Here is a 20,918-nt window from a genome sequence, read left to right on the forward strand (position 1 = left end):
TCTCCCAGAAGTGCTCTTCCCCCCTTTACATGCAGGCTGCTGCTGCTTTGGGGTTTTTGTTTTTTTGTTTTTTTTTTGCTTTAGATGTTAGCTTTCAGAGATCTTCCCATAACCTTTCCTTGTCAATCTCTAAAACCTGTTTCTTTCACAGAACTGAACACAACTTGATTATTTTTGTTTATTTAGAAGTCTTTTTCCCTTATGTAACTGTAAACCCCTGAAGAACTGTATCTGTTTTTTTCATCACTGTTTTCCTTGCACTTAATCAGTACTTGTTCATTCAAGCTTAGTAAATTTGTAGAAGAAATAACTCTAAATACAAATTTTAAATTATGCAACACACCCTGTAAGTAGTAGATATATTACATATTATGTCATATATTACTTTTTTTTCAAACTTATTTCTATTGCCCAAGTAATGCGTATTAATTCTGTAGATCTGAGTGTGGTTTGAGTGTGGTGTGTTTTTCTGCATTTCTAACAAATTCCCAGATAAGTCTCGTGCGGTAGCCCAGTAAACATACTTCTGATAGCATGAGTTTATACTACAAATCAGTCTCTTTAAATTTTTTTACTCCTAATTATGACCTAGTTTTTTTTAATGTGAGAAAATTATAAGAAAAATCTTAGCTATTACAGTATACTACTATTTTACATTGTTAAAAGCCACTGTTAGTCAGAGGAGATGTTTGAAGTTGAAAGAGATGCTAAAATTAATGTAGAATAAAAGAACTCTACACAGCTCAGTTCAGGTCTTATTCCGCTCCTGTGACAGTCATAGCTTAGGACCAAGCTGTTTCTATGGAGATTAATACTTGAGAAAAGAAGAAGAAAATAAATATCTGTAAGATTATAATTATAATCAAGTCATAAAGCTTGGTTCTCTTCAGTTAGTGGAGACACAGAAATAGCTTTGTGTTGTGCAAGATTTTTCTTTGAAGTATTTTATAAGTTTTATATAATGATAGATTTATTTCCTACTCTTTTCCCCTGCCATAAATGTGTTTGGAGAAAGCAACCTTTTCTAAATGATTTTTACTTTATTTCTTCTTAGATGCTCACTCTTCACATGGAAGGTCCAACTTTAGAGATGAAAGATCTAGTAAAACATACGAACGTTTGCAGAAAAAATTAAAGGATCGCCAAGGAACACAGAAAGATAAGATGAGCAGTCCACCATCATCACCCCAGAAATGCCCTTCTCCTATAAGTGAACATAATGGGCTTACAAAAGGGCAGAATGCTAGTGGTACGAACACAGGATCAGTGAAGAACAAGTCAGGAAAGGGGAAAGGGGGTGCACAAGTTGATACAGAAATAGAAGGTAACTATTTATATGTTCTAATTGTCTTTTTATCATCATTTAACCTACTAAAAGTATATAGTCTGACCTTTCAGTCATTCATCATGCTTCACATAAACTGTAGGTTAATAGCATAACACGGTCTAAATGTGAGGGGTAAGTTTTAGAACCTGAATTGTTACTAGGGTATTTCTTTTTACATTTTGGGAAAGCTCAATTAACACTTACACCTATATCATAAATTTTACTAACCACGGGAAATTTCTGTTTGATAGGAAAACTCAGAGTTCATCCAGATTCCTTCTTTCTGAACCTAAATAAGGCTAAACTGGTTTTTAATCAAAACTCTTACTCTTCTCAGCTTCTTATACAACTCCCTGATAGCAACTAGTTATGTAGTTCACCAATCCATTTATGTACTCTGTAAATGTTATAGTTAGGATAGAGTCTTGTCCATTTCTTTGTTCAAAAGTTCTTTTCTGTTTCCCTTAGATCCTTCCTCTAACCTGTGACTTCCACTATACGGACTCTGAGCACTACTTCTTTTCTTTAAAATTTCTATTTCCCATCAATTTAGTGCTTTCACAGCCTCTTGGCTTGTAATATAAACATTTATTAAAATGTTCTCCCATATTTTTGAGACCTTCTGATCATTCTTTTCAGCACTGATGTTTCAGAGGAGTTAAGCTAAAGTTTCAGATACTTCAATGGTGGTTTTAAGTTATGGTCAAGTCAATTATATTCCTATTTGGGAACCACAATTAAGGCATTTATGAAACAAGTGCTTAGTTAACTTGTCATTAAGAGGTATGAGATTGGCAAATAAGGACTTTTAAGAGAGAGTACTTTATTTTTTTAAAGGGATTATATATAGTAGTACTATAAGTAGTTATTATGGTTAAAAGGGAAATAGAAACTGAGGCAGAACAACTCTATAAAAAGCCACAAACTGCTGAATATGAACTAAAGGAGTAAAAACTAGAAAATAAAATTCTCAAATACCAACCTCTTGTTACATGTTTTAGAAGACATATTGTGAAGGGAGCAGAATGATTGCATTTAAGTTTTTTTTTTTTATTATTCCAAATTTTTTTTTTTTTTTTAAGAAAAAGATGAAGAAACTAAAGCTTTTGAAGCACTTCTTTCCAACATTGTCAAACCAGTGGTAAGTATCACATGTATTTTCTTGACATTTACATTTAGTATATTCACAAAGGATTTTGGTAGGTTCAGGGCTTACTTACAATTTAACTATATGTCAGGAATGTGAGATCAGTAATAATAGATCAATACAGATCTGACATAAGGAGAGCGAAGCTGTTAATCAGTGTGGCAGAATACTCAACCAGCAGTTCATTTTTTAAACAAGGTTTTAGTACATGCTCAATGACATTCAAAATCACTGGACCAGGCAAAGATCTAATGAAGAGTGTAGGTACAACTGATTATCATTTTTTTAAAAAATTGTTATTTCCATATAAAATACATCCAATTAACTCCAGTTGCAAAAAGAGTTAAAATCAAACCATAGAGGAAAGTTAATAGTCCCCAATACTATTTGTGTGCAGATGTAATAGAAAAAGTCAGAAAAATGTATGACAGCAAAACTGGCTACATAAAATTTTCTGTGTATTTTGCATGCATGCATGCTAAGTTGCTTCAGTCGTGTACAACTCTGCAACCCTATGGCTATAGCCTACCAGGCTTCTCTGTCCATGGGATTCTCCAGGCAAGAATACTGGAGTGGGTTGCCATGCCCTCCTCCAGGGGATCGTCCTGGCCCAGGGGTCGAACCTGCATCCCTGCATTGGCAGGCGGGTTCTTTATCACTAGCGCCATCTGGAAAGCTTCTGTGTGTTTTAAAATAGCCTAAATAAAGGCTATCATTCTGATAGGAAAAATATTTCCATCAGATAAAAGATTAATATTAAGTAAAATGCTCATACAAACTAAATTTTTAGACCCATTAAGACCCCAAAGTGTTCTTCACTAGTAATTAAAAGAAATATAATAACTTTTCTCAAATGATGAGGTCTTATTTTTCAGTAAAAAACTTACACAAATGAAGAGAAAGTTATGCTCTGTACAGAGTGTTTAATTATGAAGGTAGTTAGATACATTTTTGTTTTTTAAATACGATTCAATTATATTTCTTTGGACAGTCCCAGTCTTTTGCTAATTTTTCTTTTAAGGTTTTGATCTTTTTCTTATTGTTAGACACTTTCTAAAGTGAGGAAATGAATCCTTTCAAGTATGTTACAAGTGATTTTTTTCTGCCATTCTTTCAACTGTATATGATGTTTACAGTAATCGTTTTAAACAGCCAAAAAAAATGGTCTTTGAACTTTGTTGAACCCATCTACCCTTTCATGGCAGATTGTATCTCATTTACAAATGGGCAGGTTTCTATTGGTGAGTCATTTTATGTAAGTAACTACAGATAAATTTTATTTAATCTTGAAACCCTATTAGATTTTGTGCTGTTTGTTGTGCACATTACAGTTGTTTCAGAGAGCTTTTAAATGTTATGTTTTTGCAGGCCTCAGACATCCAGGCAAGGACAGTGGTTCTTACCTGGTCACCACCTTCCAGCCTCATAAATGGTGAAACAGATGAGACCACTGTACCAGAGCTCTATGGTTATGAAATTCTGGTCTCAAGCACTGGAAAAGATGGGAAATACAAAAGTGTTTTTGCGTAGGTATTTGTTTTGTTTTACTCCTTCCCGTTATATAAGTTAATGGTTTATCACAAAGAGCTTAATACTAATTCTGTGCTGTTTTCCCTCTTCATGCTTTTGTTTTGAATCTATAAGTTGACCGGTGATTCTCATTTCAATGTAAATAGTCCACATGCCAGCTGGTTCACATTTCTGTCTACAACTCCCTTGGAATAATTCACTTTCATTGGCCACATTCAGCTTTTTTATTTTTCAATAGGCTCCCTAATAGATATTTCACTATCCACATATTCCTGAGACATAAATATAAATTGTAGTATGTAGAAGCCAGGACCAGAAATGGAGAACTCTTACATTGTGAACTCATGCAGTGTTGCTCCTCTAGGGAGTTGGATTTCATTCCTACATATACAACCTCATGTCCTATTGTGAAATGAATTTAGTATCCTTGTTCCTCATTTGTGTGTTGAAAATGCCATAGTTCTCTTTCCTTGGTTCAAAAGTGTATTATACTCCAACAAACCTTAGAAAGTCTCAGTGGCTAAAATTGTGACTTTTTGATTGACAGCTGTAAAATAAATTATTTTTCTGTTCTTGTTCATATAGAAATTGTTTATTCTGGTGAAAAAGAGTAAAATTGATAACTTGTATAACTTCACCAGGAAGATTGTAAAGGAGGACGTGGTTAGCCATTTGAATGATCGTTACTAACAAAACACTGGATAAATCAAACTTCTTGGTGTATTTAAAAAAAAAAGCTAGTATGGGGAAGAAAGGAAAGTGAAACTGCTTCAGTGACTGCCATCTAGTAACAAGGTCTCCTCCTCTTTGTTGAGACTCCCTTGTGTGTATTTTGTTTCATTTTCTTAAAAGAGCAAACGTACCTACGGGCTAAATAAAGGACCATCAACATAAAGGTTTCTTTTTTGTGTTAATGGCTGTTCTAGTTTGATATGACTGCTTCCTAAGGGAAAGAATTTATCTCCATTTGCAGCCTGACCAGAGAACACAAGAGGGACATTAGTCAACCTCAGTCATCTCGTTATCCTGCACCAATTAAAGTCTCTTTCTGAGGCTGCTACTACAACTGCCCCGATTCAGTAAGGTGTCCTTCCATCAGTGAGACATGTTTCCTTTTTCATACTGTTCACTGGCTTTGATTTGAGAAACAGGATACCTGGAAGGAAAGTGGGAGGGGGACGGGAGGAAGAAGTCCATTAAGTGGAGAGGAGCGAAACTTGACTGAAGGAAATGAAACAGAGCACAGTGATTTAAAAGAAAAGGAAGAGAAAACAGGCTAACTTGTTGGCTACATGCCCAAATAATAGTTGTAGCAAATAATTAGGAAAATATGTGCTATTATATTTGAAAATGTAATAGTGGCTATGAAAAATGCTTTACCTTAAATTGTGACTCACTTTTTAGAAACCTACTCATTAAATTCTAACATTTTAAATAAAGTTCCACCTTATATTTTAAATAAAATCCAATAGTGGCAGACTCCTTGTAAAAATTTGATAGTTTTGACTTCAGTTTTGATTTCATGTGTTACTTAGTATTTTAACTATATGCCAGTAATTGAAAATGGTTCTATTTCTTCAGTTAAGCTGAATAGCTATCCTAACTACACACACACACATACACACACAAAGTCTTGCTTATACAGTCCATTTACTTAGCACACTTTTTTGTTTTCAAGTGTTATGCAGGTACATACCTAAGTGTGGCATATAACCTAAATACGCAAATTGCTTATTGATACAGTCTGAATGTGGTTACAGTTGGGAACCACGAAGTAAGAAGCAAGTATAATTTCAAGTAAGAAAGTAAAAAGCAGTATAACTTCATAAAATTCCACAAACTGTAGTATACATAACACATTCTCTAAAAATGCTATATTTATCAAATAATGATATGTTACTTTTTTCCCCCCAGAGGAGAAGAAACCAGTGTCACTTTAAATGATCTCAAACCAGCTACAGATTACCATGCAAAGTAAGGAATTCCTATATGCTACTTTTATGTGATGTATTGTAGCATAGGGTTTGTTTTTAATGATTTCCTTAAAAGTCTAGACTATAATTTCAATATTAATTTTGGATTAAAAACATGGAGTTTGTGGATTTTGATTTTTCTTTTGCTATAATTATCAACACATTCCCCCAAAAAACATTTATCTCAAATGTTATATTGAAGGGTAAATGGCCTGGTTTGTACGACTTAGGGATTAGAATGAATATATATCACCGACTCAATGGACATGAGTTTGAGTAAACTCAGGGAGTTGGTGATGGACAGGGAGGCCTGGCATGCTGCAGTCCATGGTGTCACAAAGAGTCGTACACGACTGAGCAACTGAACTGAACTGACAGATAATATGTATACTATATCTGTAATACCTGATTTAGCACTGGAAGACTGTGCCAGCTTTTGAAATTTTTACAAAGCAAAATCATAAATAATAATTTCCACTTATGTATATTTATTCCATCCTATTTTGTAAGAGTTTGGAATATTAAAACTCCTAGAATTTGGTAACATTTAATTGGGATAGCTTAGATACTACTGTTTTACTCTGCACAGTTCTTCTATTATGATTTCACAAAATTATTTTTTAGACTATAGGGCCTCCCCAGCTGGGACTCGTATAACAGTTTATTCAGTCACCTATTTTTAAAAAGAACACTTGTACTTGAGATTATCCTATTAAACTGTCTTCAATTATACTCCCTGTGGAGGAACCCTAAGTATTATCCAACCTAATATTTTTCAAACTGTGGATTGTAACCACTGTTGAATCATGAAATTAATTTTGTGGGTTATAGTCAGAATTGTTTTAATATAATCAAATGGAATAGAAAATATCAGTATATTACCCAATTAAGGATATTGTTTCAGAATACTACTTTTGTTGTGTATGTGTGTGTATGATGTATATGTGTGCGTATGTATAAATACATATTGCAGAGACAGTCATAGTTTAAAATGTATTTCTTTGAGCAGTTAGAAAAAATATGAAAGCCACTTGTTTATTCTATTTTTCTTTTTTTTTTAAAGGTTACCCTTTATTTCTGATATGCGTATTTCTCGATAGAACATTTAGAGGGCACTTTACTGACTTGCACATACTTAAAGGTGATGTTATAGAATGGTAGGATACAGTGATTCTGCAGGATAAAACCACAGTTTATTTTATCACCACAGAGTCCAGGCAGAATACAATTCTATAAAGGGAACTCCTTCCGCAGCTGAAACCTTTACCACCTTGAGCTGTGAACCTGACATACCTAATCCACCAAGGATAGCCAACCGGACCAAAAATTCACTTACTTTGCAGTGGAAGGTAAGACTAGAGTGTTTCCAACTGGACATTTGTTTCCCTTTTTTTTTTCCCTTTACTATTAAACTGCATTTGTTTTCGGAGACAAAAGGAGGTTTAAGCTAACTTGCTCTTGCTCTTCACATATATTAAATAGGCATTTGTTCCTTATATCCTAAAATAACACTCTTATCAGTTTTTCTTATATAACACAAATATAAACGTAACATAAATGTAACAGAAACATTGTTATAAATTATATATATGTTATATGTAACATATATATAACAGAAACATAAAATATGTTTTTATGACATATTTTTATGAAAAATAAATATTTATGACACGTTTTTATGACAGAAACATAAAATATATGTTATATATAACATGTATAACAGAAACATAAAAATAAACAGAAACATAAAAATATAACATTTACGTAACATAAATATAACAGAAAAGATTGGCTTATAATTAGCAGTCCTTATACTGAATGTGTGATGACACTGCAATGTGTGTTTCTCAAACTAACTGCTTTCTATATTTTGTAATAACGCCTTTGTATCCTGAATTTTATCCTAAAATGAGATTCATAATAACTTAACCCAAATATTAATATGATGCCATAAAGGAGGAATAAAATTATTTCTAATGGAATGCATGCTGTGTCATTTCAGTCATGTCTGACTCTTTGCAACCCCATGAACTGTCTATGGGATTCTCCAGGCAAGAATACTGGAGTGAGTGGTTTGCCATGCCCTCCTCCAGGGGATCTAACCAACCCAGGGATCAAACCCACATTTCTTACATTTCCTGCATCAACAGGCAGTTTCTTTATATTTTTTTTAGTGTATAAATATTTGGACCCAATATTACACAAGAAGATGTAATAAAGTGGATAGACACTAGATAGAATTGGATCCTAGATACAACAGGCATTGTTGTCATTGGTGACATGATTTTCTGAAATCCTAACATAGGTCTTGGTAAATTTCTGAATAAAATTAAGTACTGCTGCTGCTGCTAAGTCGCTTCAGTCGTGTCCGACTCTGTGCGCTCCCCCGTCCCTGGGATTCTCCAGGCAAGAACACTGGAGTGGGTTGCCATTTCCTTCTCCAATGCATGAAAGGGAAAAGTGAAAGTGAAGTCACTCAGTCATATCCGACTCCTAGCGACCCCATGGACTGCAGCCTACCAGGCCCCTCCATCCATGGGATTTTCCAGGCAAGAGTCCTGGAGTGGGTTGCCATTGCCTTCTCCGAAAATTAAGTACAGTCTTTCCCAGATTGCATAGTAGTTGCATTTAAGGGAATACACTGTTAAAATTATACCACTGATACCTTGGAAAATGGAATCAAGTTCTAGGCTATAATAATTGTAAACAGGTATTCATCTATATGGGTATCCAGGAATACATTCAAAAGTCCTGGAGGAAGAAACCAACACAATATTGTAAACCAATTATCCTCCAATTAAAAATAAATAAAATTTAAAGGAATTACCAAAAAGAGGATGGAAAAAGAAATAGAAAAAACTTAAATTATCATAGGCTCTCAAAAAAAAATGTCCTGGAGAAAAAAATAAAATTTTTCATTGTTCTGAAAGGTGAAATTCTTTAGTTCTAGAGTGACCAAATCCTGGGAGAAAGACTAGAACTGAAATTTTCACCATTGAAAATGTAACAGATTGATGAATTAACAGTCTTAGGCAATCAACACATGGAGCCCAGAAGTGGAGATCCAGATAGTATGCACCCTTGAAGTTCCTCTTGCTCTTTTACTTTTTAGTGTATTACATGGTATCACTTGCAGATTGTATTGATAAGTTGAGTTTTAATGAAAATGACAGGATCTGTCCCAGAAGCTTAAAGATGATAAAAAACCTTCTGATAAAAGATAGTTCTTGATAAAAGAGATTGTTCAGAGTTGAGAGAAATCTGAGTAGCCTCCTGCTTTGCTTTCTTTTCTGGCAGTTAAAAGGATTATAGGATGTACATCTATATCTGTATTCTCTGTGCAGATTTTTCAGGGCTAAATCCCAGAGAACATCTATAGCACAATAGATGCCTTAGATTAGATCATCACCAATACCTTTTATAAACGTACTAACTTGTACTCATTTGGGGTTTTTTTGTTGTTTGTTTTAGGCACCTAGTGACAATGGCTCTAAAATCCAAAGTTTTATTTTAGAATGGGATGAGGTAAGTACATTTGAACTTTTAAAATTAGCCTAAAATGTATGTATACCTTCAGGCAGAAATACCTTTCTGTTTAATAATTTTTTCCTCATTTCATGTGGTGCTTGAGTCAGTTGATGGTGTTCTTAGAAAATGTTACTGACCAGACCTCCTGTTGTTTTAGTTTTTTCCAACTAAACCAACCGCAAAGCAACCACTTGGTTAATTAACTTGATGGAATATTTTCTTTCACATCAGCCTTAAAGGCAAGCATGTTTGTTTACTGTCACTGCTTTAACAAATTACCACAAACTGGGTGCCTCAGAACAACACTTTTATTCTTATAATTCTGGAAATCAGAAATCCAAACTGGCTTTCACTGGGCCAGAATCAGGGTGGCACCTGAGCCCTGCTTACTCCGGGGACTCTAGAGGAGAACCCATTGCCTTGCCTTTTCCAGCTCCTGGAGGCGTCCTCATTACTTGGTTCATGGCCACATCAGATTGCCTTTTCTCCCCCTACTGCCCTTATCACATGACCATCTTCTGGTCCTTCTCTGCCTTCCTCTAGAAAAGATACTTGTAATTCCATTGAGGATGCACCCAGATGACCCAGCATAATCTCTCCAGTCTCAGGAGCCTGACCTTCACCACATTTATACATCCTCTGCTGCCATCTGAGGTCATATTCATGGGTCCCAGGGGTCAGGATCTGGGTATCTTTGGGGGCCTACCACAGCAAGCATCCTGGGCTTTGCTATTTAGTACTTTGTTTTACTGTCATTTGTCATGCTCTCTTTTGCCCTGCTGCTTCACTGCAGCAAAGAGGAGGGGCCAGAGGGAGTAGAAGAAATTCCAGCCATACATTAAAACAGTAATGAGGCGCAACCCAAGGAAGTTTTATTCCAGAAGTTCTAAGTGAATACAGAATTAGGCAATCTATTGCAGTATCAGAGTACTTGATAAGAAAAACCATATCATCTTGATAAATTATGACAAGTATTTGATAAAATTTATTACCAGTTTCATTTAAAACTCAAATTAGGAATAAAAGGGTAATCCCTTATTTGATAGTTTTGTATTAAGTGAAGTACTATCAGTAAACAATAAAAGCATTTCCAGCCAAACAAAAATAAGTCAAAGTTACCAGTTTTTCCTACCTTTATTTGACATTACTCAGGAAATTATAGCTAAACAGTATCAAAAAAAGGAGGTAGAGCTATGGTGGCTGGCCTGGGGGACAAAATTATCATTGTTTAGAGATGATATGAGTTTCTATTTAGATAACTCAATAGAATAAACTATAAACATTATTAAAACTAACATGAGAGTTAAAGCAACCAAATTCAGACTAAAGATTTTCTCTGACAGAGGTCACTGTAACCACCCTTCACGTGTGTGTGTGTGTGTGTGTGTGTGTGTAAGTCACTTCAGACTTTTTGTGACCCTATGGACTGTAGCCCACCCGCAGGGGTCCTCTGAGGAGACTGTCCAGGTAAGAATACTGGAGAGGGTTGCCACGCCCTTCTCCAGGGGACCTTCCCGACCCAGGGATTGAACTCGGGTCTCTTATGTCTCCTTCATTGGCAGGCGGGTTCTTCACCACTAGCACCACCTGGGAAGCCCTATCCTTTCACTCTACCACACAATAAAGAGAAAGGGGTAGAAAATGAGAAATTTGTCGATTTTATATAACACTTAAATTTCTGAAACTCTTCACTTGTCCTGAACTGCAAGCTTTTCTCTCTCCCATCTTAATACATATAATGGAGTTTTTCTATCTATTTATATTTTTTCAGTGTTAAATCTAATCAGTAGTAGCATCAGCGTTTACTTTAGGGACATTTAGCAGCTATCCAGGTGGTTTGAAGATGCACAGGGGGGACCTTTTTTAAAACTGTTTGCATAAAACTTTTCATAGGTTAAGGAGAGCAGCCAGATACTCACATTGAAGATCAACCAATTTCTGCCACTACCCCATAGAGTTGTGGGGTCCATACTCAGAAAGAGTTTCTTTTATTAAAAGCCAGAGGTTTAGCATCAGCTCTAAAATCGTATGTTTAGTTCAAGAAGCTATACAGAGATGCCTACTCTTTGGTTTTCTAATTTGCATTAATGAACAATGAGTATCGTATAAAGGATGTGTTATCTCAACCTTCTCTTGAGATTCATGACATGTATGTAACAAAGATGACTTTAAATGTATACTAGCTAATATGTTACTGTCAGGAATTAATGTGGATTTCTTTTTACATTAATGTACAGTGATGTATAAAAACTTTCTTTTAGGGAAAAGGAAATGGAGAATTTTGTCAGTGTTATATGGGCTTACAGAAGCAATTTAAAATTACTAAACTGTCACCAGCAATGGGTTGTAAATTTAGACTGTCAGCCAAAAATGACTATGGTACAAGGTAAGATACATTTTAATATAGGTATTTTAGACTGTTCATTTGTATAAATTATTTACAGTCCAAATTAACCACTAAAAATTCTGCCTTAGTGTATTATCACTTTGTTGATACGGTTAAGATGTGTTACTAACCTAGCAAAAGCTATAAGAGAAAATTAATTATGTAAATGGCAGTTTTAAAAGAATAATTCATCGTTAGGTATCTGACCTAGTTACCATAAAGATATTATCACATCAAAGATACATTATTGGATTATAATTCATTATCAAATTTATCATTTTCACCAAAAATGTCATTTATCAAAACTGTGTTCTTTGGCTTTAGAAAATTAACTTTTCTTCATTCCTTCTTAAAAACCATTTGTTTCAACAGCGGTTTTAGTGAAGAAGTCTTATATTACACCTCAGGCTGTGCCCCATCTATGCCAGCAAGTCCTGTATTAACTAAAGCTGGGGTTACTTGGTTATCCTTACAATGGAGTAAACCCTCAGGAACGCCATCAGATGAAGGAATTTCTTACATTTTAGAGATGGAGGAAGAAACTTCAGTAAGTATATGTATTTTAAATGGGATATTTAGAACATTTTAGTGTGACATTAATCCTGATACAGTAAATACTGCCACAATAGCTAGCTCCTTCCCCGGACCCTTTGAAACCTTGGTTGGTTACTGTTTGGAAAGGACTGGAAGTGAGGAACAGCTCAGTCTTTTGCTTTCTCAACATGTTGGAGGGGGGTTTGTTTTTTATGTGTGTATGTATATATGCATTTTGTGCCTGGGAACAACACAGACCCCATGTAAGTATATATGTTTTAGGGAGAATAAAGAGAGGGCAAGATCATCACAGCCTTAGACCAAGCAACTGTAAAAGATAAGAAAAGAGCGTGTCTGCATTCTCCAACTGTGTGCAAACGCTGCCTCCCCGAGTGCCACAGAGACTTTGAAGAGCCTCACATGATACTACCCAGTTACAGTGTCTCATCTCCTGTGAGACAGCACTGAGCTGAACAAGTGTTAGACTGTCCTCTGTTAGTTACCTATAGCTCCATAGCTTTTCAGAGTTACTTTGAAAAGGTTCATCCTAGATATATACCCAGAAGAATTGAAAGTATGTTTGTACAAAACTCTGTACCCCATTGTTCATAGCAGCATTAATCATAATAACCAAAAAGTGGGAATAACTGAAATATCCGTCAACTAATGTTAATAATTGGATAAACAAAATGTACTATATCCATGTAGTAGAATATCATTCAGCCATATAAAGGGATAGAGTACTGACATATGCCACACATGAATGAGCCTTAAAAACGTCATGCTAAATAAAAGAGCACAATCACAAAAGACCCACACATCATGTGATTCCATTTATATAGGTATTGGCAAATTCGTAGAGACAGAAAGTATATTAGTGTATACGAAAAGAGAGGAAGTGACTGCTAACCAGAAAGTCAAAGTACCTTATTTAGGCTTTATTCTGGAACTAGGAATTAAATGATGGTTTTACAAGCTTATGAATATACTGTAAACCATTGTTTTTTATACTTTAAAATGGGAATTTCATGGTTTGTGAATTATATCAGTTTTTTGTTTTTTTTTTTTAACTTTTAAAAATAACATTGTGAAAGAAGTGAAGCATTGTCCCTAGGGCTAGAAATAATAATGCCAAATCTAAATAACATCTCAACCTGCCAGCCCAACCAATCACTCATCTTTCACCGAAACACAAGTGTGTGTTCAGGGAGAGTTAAATATGTTAAATAGTTACAGTTTTGTTTAATTCTTGCAACGTCCATCTGGGAAATTCACCTTAGTTTTAGGGATAAGCTTACCGATGGTGATGTTACCACTGCCTCTGATTTTCCCTCAACACAAAGATCTTCCCTTGGTTACTGTATTTACTGAGGATAAGTGCTGGTCTTCATCCTCCTACAAATGGTCGGCAGCATTTCTTGATCTGTCTTCTCAAGATAGAAACACCAAGGAGAAGATTACAGTCAACCAGGCATTACTCACATTGCACACAGCAGAAGATGAAGAGGGCCTGAATCTTTTCACATATTGCTTATTCCCCATATTTCTGCTGTTAGCCATCTAATGAAGACTTTTTTTCCCTTTCCAGGGATATGGTTTTAAGCCTAAATATGATGGGGAAGACCTTGCTTACACAGTGAAAAATCTCCGACGCAGTACAAAGTATAAATTTAAGGTAAGCTTTGAAAGCCCTTGAAAGGTTTATTGTTCTTACTGTTTTGTTTTAAAACCAAGTACATGCCTCATTCTCATAATTTTAAATCTTAAAATATTTTGGCCTTTTCTAGTGAGCTTTATTGTTTTACTCTCTTACTATATAATAATGCTTCTCAAACTTTATGTATTTAAATTCAAAGCAGTCTTAATGTTTAACAAGACTCTGTAAAATGTGAACAAAACATCTTTTAAAATGTGGGTGTCATTGAACATAGTCAGAATATGCTTTTTTGGCAGGTATATCAGAAAAAAGTAATGCTGTTCTGCTCTTTGAAGTGGTGGTCCACTTACTAGTAGCTACTTAAGGTGATATCTACCATGTTTCTTTGCTCTAAAGTTGTTATTTCTCCCTTTGTAATAAGTATTTTGTAAATACTGTATAGATATCTTGTTCCTCATCAAAGTCTCACCCACTAGTTTTAACATCCATTGATTATTCTTGCCCTGAATCATTCAGTAACTATAATTAATGGTTGCCAAGTGGTGGTTTTTAAAATTTCTTCTACATTGATTAGTTGGCATTATACTAAAAGGAAAAGCTTTCTCATTTATATTAGTATGAACTCACGGATTCCTGTTTACTGAGTGGGTTATATTTTGTTACTGTACTTATCAGTTATGAGGTTCAAATTGTCTTAGATTTTGGGAGCCCTTGTCAAGCTGACTTCTGATTTTTTTGACATGTCCCCACCCCATCATTCTTTGAGCCCCTCCTTTCTGGCACATACTACATTCTCATCATTTACTTTCTCTTCTTCAAATTTGACATTGACCATTTCTCAGAGCACCTGGGTCCTTTAAGCAGACAGTGGCGTTTAGAAGTCAGGATCTGGGTAGTAAGTATACTTAATGCTATAGGATTTTTGCCACTCCTAGGCCTCCTCTCAGTGGACAAAGCCAAGAACTAGATGTACATGTGTATGTTTTGTGTGTGTGTGTGTGTAGACACACATAGACCCTTTACATGCAGGAACACATATTTCTACATATATATCTGTTTTTAAAAATCATGAGTTTGCACCCTATACCTCCATTTGATCTAGTGCCACGGATTAATTCTGATTTTCTCACTTTCCTTATTTCTGACTCCCATCATCATCAGTGAGAAACTCTTCCCTATTTATGTTCACGGTATTTTACTTACTGGATGAAACCCCTCTTGCCCTCATAGCCTTCCCGAAAGTCGTATCCAGAGCACTTGAGTTTGTGCAGGGTGAATGCTGCTGCCTCTGCCCAACCTTCGTCCATCCCCCAGCACACGTGCTTGTCTCACTATCCCATCTGATGGCCTTCAGACTTAATTATTTTAGGAAAGTAGAGATACTCTATATGTCATTCTTGCTCATTGGAGGCCTGGAGACTCTACATATCATTCTTGCTCACTTGAAGCAATAGCAAGCTTTGAAAATTCTCCTGTGAGAATCTTTAGGATTCTTCTGAAATCCTGAATCTTTCCAAGCATCCATTCTAGGATATAGTCCATCTTTGACTTGGTCAGTGATACACATTGCTATTGCTTGGCAGACAGGGCCTTGAATTAGCTAATATACAATTTAATATAAGCCAGCCTTCATTTTCGTACAGGGGTTTTCCCAAAAAGGTAACAGGATGCTTACTAGTTGACAAATTCAACATTTGAATTTTCCTACCATTGTTTGTTTAAACACATTATTCCAAATAAATGATAGAAGCCACTGTAAAGTGTTTTCACTATTAAAAAGAAAAGTTTTATTACTCCTTGAGAACCTAAGAAAGAAAATTTTAGTGATATCAGGAAATTTGTTTATGTAGTGCATAATTATATCTGTTATGTTTTATTTGGGGCTTCCCTGGTGGCTCAGACAGTAAGCAGTATGCCTGCAATACTTATTTTGTATACTAGCTTCATTTTCAAAACTTCTGATAGCACTGGATCATCTTAATTTTCAAATACAGTTTTTATGTTGACACAATTTACAAAGTATCTAAGGAAGATGTACATTTATTCCAGTTTCCTCTTACGATGTTGGATTGCATTTTTGCTTCAGTTAACAATTATAAAACCTCACCACATGGGCTTCTCCATAGGAAAGCTACATACATCATCATTTCTGCTACATACTTTGTTAGAAGCAAGTTATTAAGGACAATTCAAAAGGAGGAGGAGTTAACCTTTATCTTTTAAAGAGAGGAAATTCAGAGAATCTGACATTTTTTTAAATCCCTGAAGACTGTTAAAAAAATAAGTTAAATCAAGCCTTGCCAAGTATCATCAGATTATATAGCTTGTTCCAGTGATGACTCTTGTTTAGTGTCAAAATGTTAGACTCACTTGTATTTTCAGGACTGACCGAAAGGGGATTATACCTGAATTCTCTTCATATGTGCTGAGTTCCTTTTGCAGACAAGCAGTTCTCACATAAATCATTTGATTCACCCTTTTTGTCTCCCATCACTTTGTTCATTAAGCCAGTATCATTAAGTATCAGACATTAATTATGTCTTTGTGTTCTCATCATAGGTTATTGCTTATAACTCAGAAGGTAAAAGTAGTCCAAGTGAAGTCGTAGAGTTTACGACCTGTCCTGATAAACCCGGAGTCCCTGTAAAGCCTTCAGTTAAAGGAAAGATACATTCACATAGTTTTAAAATAACTTGGGGTAAGATATTATGCATATTTGTATGTCATTACTTTTATATTTGATTTAAATGATTTGAATATTTAGATCATTTTAAAGATACTTGAGTAGATTTGTTAGCTCAGTGAGAAATGTAAGACTCACTGTTTGATGATCTGCTTTATGGAGAGCATTGTACTGATACATACTAAGTTCAGGTTTGATGGAGGAAGAACTTGGGGTCACCTGTAGAACTCTGAACAGGGGCCGCCTGTGTGAGATGAAAGAGTATTGAATTCATAGCTAAAGTTTTCATGGCTCATTCTGGTTTTCATGAGAAATTAAAATCACTTACTCATTTAAAACAAAAATTTATTGAGAATCTGCTTCTGTAAAAACAGGAGTAAATAAGGTGCTGGTATTAATTTTTAAAAAGTCATTACAGGTGATTCTTCTTTCTTTTAGAGCAATCCTGAGTTTGGTGTTCCGTTTATTATGAGTTTATGTCATTTTTTGAATTGTATATACTCTGCCTGATACCACTTTTGCTTCTTTGGATAGACCCACCAAAAGACAATGGAGGGGCAGCCATCAATAAATATGTAGTGGAAATGGCAGAAGGTTCTAACGGTAAGAATAACTATTAAAACTTTAGTCTTCATGGTTCTAAATTTTACGTGATGTCTTTTCTTTCCTCTTGATTTTTTTCCTTTGTTTGTAGCAGATAAGATTTTGCCTGTTATGACCCACTCTAAGTTGTAATCTCCAGATATACAGTGACTCAAATGTAAGACTGCTGTATACTTACATTATTACATTTTCTTATTTTTTCCTCATTGGTTTGCATTGCTCAATTCTAGTATACCTAAAGTCTTCGGAAGGTTAGCTCACTCAGATTTATACCCAGATGTATCAGAAAAATCTTCTAAAATTTAACTTATAATAGTTTTAGTAATAAGTTCTCTGTCTAGTGATCTTTATTCTTGAATCACACATTTTTATCTTTATATCAAATGGCCTATTTCCTTGCAAAAAATTAAGATGTCTTTTAATTAAGACTAAACTTCCTATGGTATTGGTTCTTTCTATTCTTTGTGTGTTATAATGTTATTACTGGGCCAGTAAGCACATTTAAAATGTTTAATTAAAAGCAAATTATCGATCTAAGTCAGAGTCTGTACAGAGTTACAGAGAGATTTCACTTCAACAAAGCCATGCAAATTTGTCTAGGAAGCTATACACATAAAGAAAATTATATCATTTCCAGGAAACTCAAAAAACAGGCTTAAATCATTTCTGACAAATTACATAAACGCTTACTTAGTGAAGTGAAGCTAGGATACCTGCCATGTCCTTGATACCAAAATGTTAAACATTACCTTGTCGCTGATGGAGCATAATTCTTCCATCTTACAGGAAGCAAATGGGATATGATATACAGTGGCGCTACTAGGGAACATCTTTGTGATCGACTGAATCCAGGCTGTTTCTATCGTTTTCGAGTTTACTGCATCAGTGATGGAGGACAGAGTGCGGTAATACTTAGTGTAGATCTCTTTTCTCAAGTTTGGTCAAATGAGATGAAATCATCAGATGCCACCTCAAATATTGAAGTACATCCATAAAATGTATAACCCAGATGGTTAAATTTTTAGTGACCAGACTGGACTAATGTAGTATTTAGCTTGTAGTGAATATCTGTTGTCTGGTTGCTGTTTAGCTTTGGAAAAAATAGGTATACAAAAACATTGCAGAAAATTTTATAAAGATAAATTTTAGGATGATGCTCAATTAACCCTACCTAACAGAAATAGAAACAAAATCATTATTTAAACACAAATTCTAAATATATACTTATTTCAGAAAAGTTTGGCAATTATTTTATTTCTTACTAGAGACAGAAATGGACTTAAATGTGCCATTGATTATATATGAGACATTTGTAATGTTCTGGAAAAGTATAATGTTTTTTAATAGGAGTGATTTTTAATGAATCCAACCAATAATGTATCTTAGAGCATTCATAATTGTTATTTTTTTCAAATGAGATTTAATGCAATGAAAGTAATTTTTTTTAATGAATTAGGAGCATTTTGTTGAAAATAGGAGTACAGTGAAGTTGAGTTGCAAGTCCTGTGCAACAGGCTTTGGATCCAATTGCTTCATTTTCTTTAATATGAAATCTTAAGTGTGAACCTTACTGTTTATAAAATGTTAAGTATAAACCTTAATACTGTGCAGATAATGAATATAGCACTGAGTTTGTGTCAGTGCTTTTAAGAGAATGTCTTTTAAAATAAAACTAAAAGTTTTTTTTAGTAGCATAGAAATGAAAAGTAATACCAAATACCTGGAAAGATGCTAAATACTTGAGAACACTTATCTGATTTTTAAATTATTTTTAGGATGAAAGAAAAGAATTTTTTGTTAATATTAAATTAGCGTTTAGGTTGAAAAATACAGTCAAGTGGTCAAAATAGTCTAAACCTCCTAAAAATACAGCAAATAGCATTTATAGAATGTTAGAACATTCTTTAGAAGAGATTTGTAGATCCATTTGGACACCAAAAATAATGTCCATTAGGTTATGAGGAAAGTTTTTTTTTTTTTAATTATGAAAAGAAGAAAAGAGTTCTTTGTTGGGTTTTTTTTTTTTTTCTGGTAACTTTATATCCAGTAGGCACGTAATACTTGTCCTTATTTTACTTGCCTATATAAAATTTGTGTTTTAATGATTTAATTAGATTTGATTTTATTCAGAACTTTATTCCTTTTCTTTTGATACTCAGATGCAAATTATTGGTGCAGTCTTTGTGTTTGTCTGATTTTCCTTTAACAAAAGCAGTCTGATTATTTGGCTTGGGGCATTTTTGTTTTGTTTTTGCTTTTGTTTTGGCAGGTATCTGAATCTTTACTTGTGCAGACTCCAGCTGTGCCTCCTGGCCCATGCCTCCCTCCCAGATTACAGGGTAGACCCAAAGCAAAAGAAATACAGTTACGATGGGGTAATTTTCATTTTGGTAATAAATTATAATTAAGTTGGTACTAAATATATTCCTCTTGTTTAACTGTGGAAATCTTTCCACCTTTAGGACCCCCTCAGGTCAATGGTGGATCACCCATTTCTTGCTATGGGGTGGAAATGTCTCCTGTAGAAAGAGATGAACCCAGAGAAGTTTACCAAGGTCCTGAAGTAGAATGTACAGTGAGCAACCTTCTTCCTGGAAAGACTTACAGCTTCAGACTACGTGCAGCTAACAAAATGGGGGTAGGAAAACTGAGCTGACTGAATTATAAATCCCAGTGGTATTTCATATAACATGTCATTGTGCCCATTATTTGACCATTTTGCTTTCAACATGTGACTCCAAATTTTATAATTTTTAATAAGCCTCTGTTGATAAATGAGAATTCAGTATATACCATAACTTAACAGTTACAGAATAGCAGTACTTTAAAACTCCAATTACTAATATGTGACACTTTGACCTTGAGCTGAGCCTTTCAGGCAGTACTAATGGAGTTTACTTAGTAAGAAGAGGAGAAACATGATCATAAGATGAAATAAGTGTTTTGAGGCTGGTTGTACGCAGTGTTTATTTCCAGTTGACAACTACTCGTGATTCATTTTTTTTACCAAAGGGAAAAAACTTAACATTCTAAGCATTTCTGGTTTTGTGTATTTTTTTGTTTTTGTTTTTAATTATCTCTGTACCTGTGTAACTCCATAAAATGGACAGAATAGGTGATATCTCCATTTTACAGCTGAGGAACCTGGGGCTCAGGAAAGCTAAACTCCTTGCCCCAGCACTCACACACACTAAAAAGTGGGAGACATCAGTCACTCTGTCCAACTCTGGAGCCAAAACCCTTTCCGCTCAACTGGGACATCTCTCATCTCTCTGAATTAAAAGTTCTCTGAGGACCAACCAGTCACTTCTGACTTTGAGTTAGCACTGTGTTTCTTAAAACTACAATATAATTAAAATTTCATGAAATTAAACTGACAAGTCTTTCCCCATTACTTCAGACTTCAGTAAACTCTGATGATCTTGGCAGCCCCTCAAGGCTGTAGGACACGGGGTAGCATCTTTAATACTAGTGTCTTTAATCTGTGTTTTCAGGTTTGTGATAACTTGTCAGAATCATCTCAAGTAAATATTTGTTCCCTATATTTTCA

At 34.8% G+C, this 20,918-nt stretch overlaps 1 protein-coding gene across 8 annotated transcripts in view; it reads left to right on the top strand.

The window, feature by feature from the left end:
- The window catches only part of FNDC3A (fibronectin type III domain containing 3A), a 113,486-nt gene that overhangs the window by 79,406 nt on the left and 13,162 nt on the right, over positions 1-20,918 (top strand). For all 8 annotated transcript variants that reach the window (XM_061434624.1, XM_061434622.1, XM_061434623.1 and 5 more), the window contains 14 exons: positions 1,055-1,324; positions 2,410-2,468; positions 3,843-4,000; positions 5,919-5,978; positions 7,188-7,326; positions 9,449-9,502; positions 11,767-11,891; positions 12,264-12,438; positions 14,014-14,100; positions 16,642-16,780; positions 17,300-17,368; positions 18,155-18,273; positions 19,638-19,743; positions 19,831-20,006. In XM_061434624.1, the coding sequence (XP_061290608.1) occupies positions 1,055-1,324; positions 2,410-2,468; positions 3,843-4,000; positions 5,919-5,978; positions 7,188-7,326; positions 9,449-9,502; positions 11,767-11,891; positions 12,264-12,438; positions 14,014-14,100; positions 16,642-16,780; positions 17,300-17,368; positions 18,155-18,273; positions 19,638-19,743; positions 19,831-20,006 (1,736 nt within the window). The remainder of the gene's footprint in view (positions 1-1,054; positions 1,325-2,409; positions 2,469-3,842; positions 4,001-5,918; positions 5,979-7,187; positions 7,327-9,448; positions 9,503-11,766; positions 11,892-12,263; positions 12,439-14,013; positions 14,101-16,641; positions 16,781-17,299; positions 17,369-18,154; positions 18,274-19,637; positions 19,744-19,830; positions 20,007-20,918) is intronic.

This window comes from Bos javanicus, chromosome 12, assembly GCF_032452875.1.
Source record: "Bos javanicus breed banteng chromosome 12, ARS-OSU_banteng_1.0, whole genome shotgun sequence".
In the NCBI taxonomy this organism is placed as follows: Eukaryota; Metazoa; Chordata; class Mammalia; order Artiodactyla; family Bovidae; genus Bos; species Bos javanicus.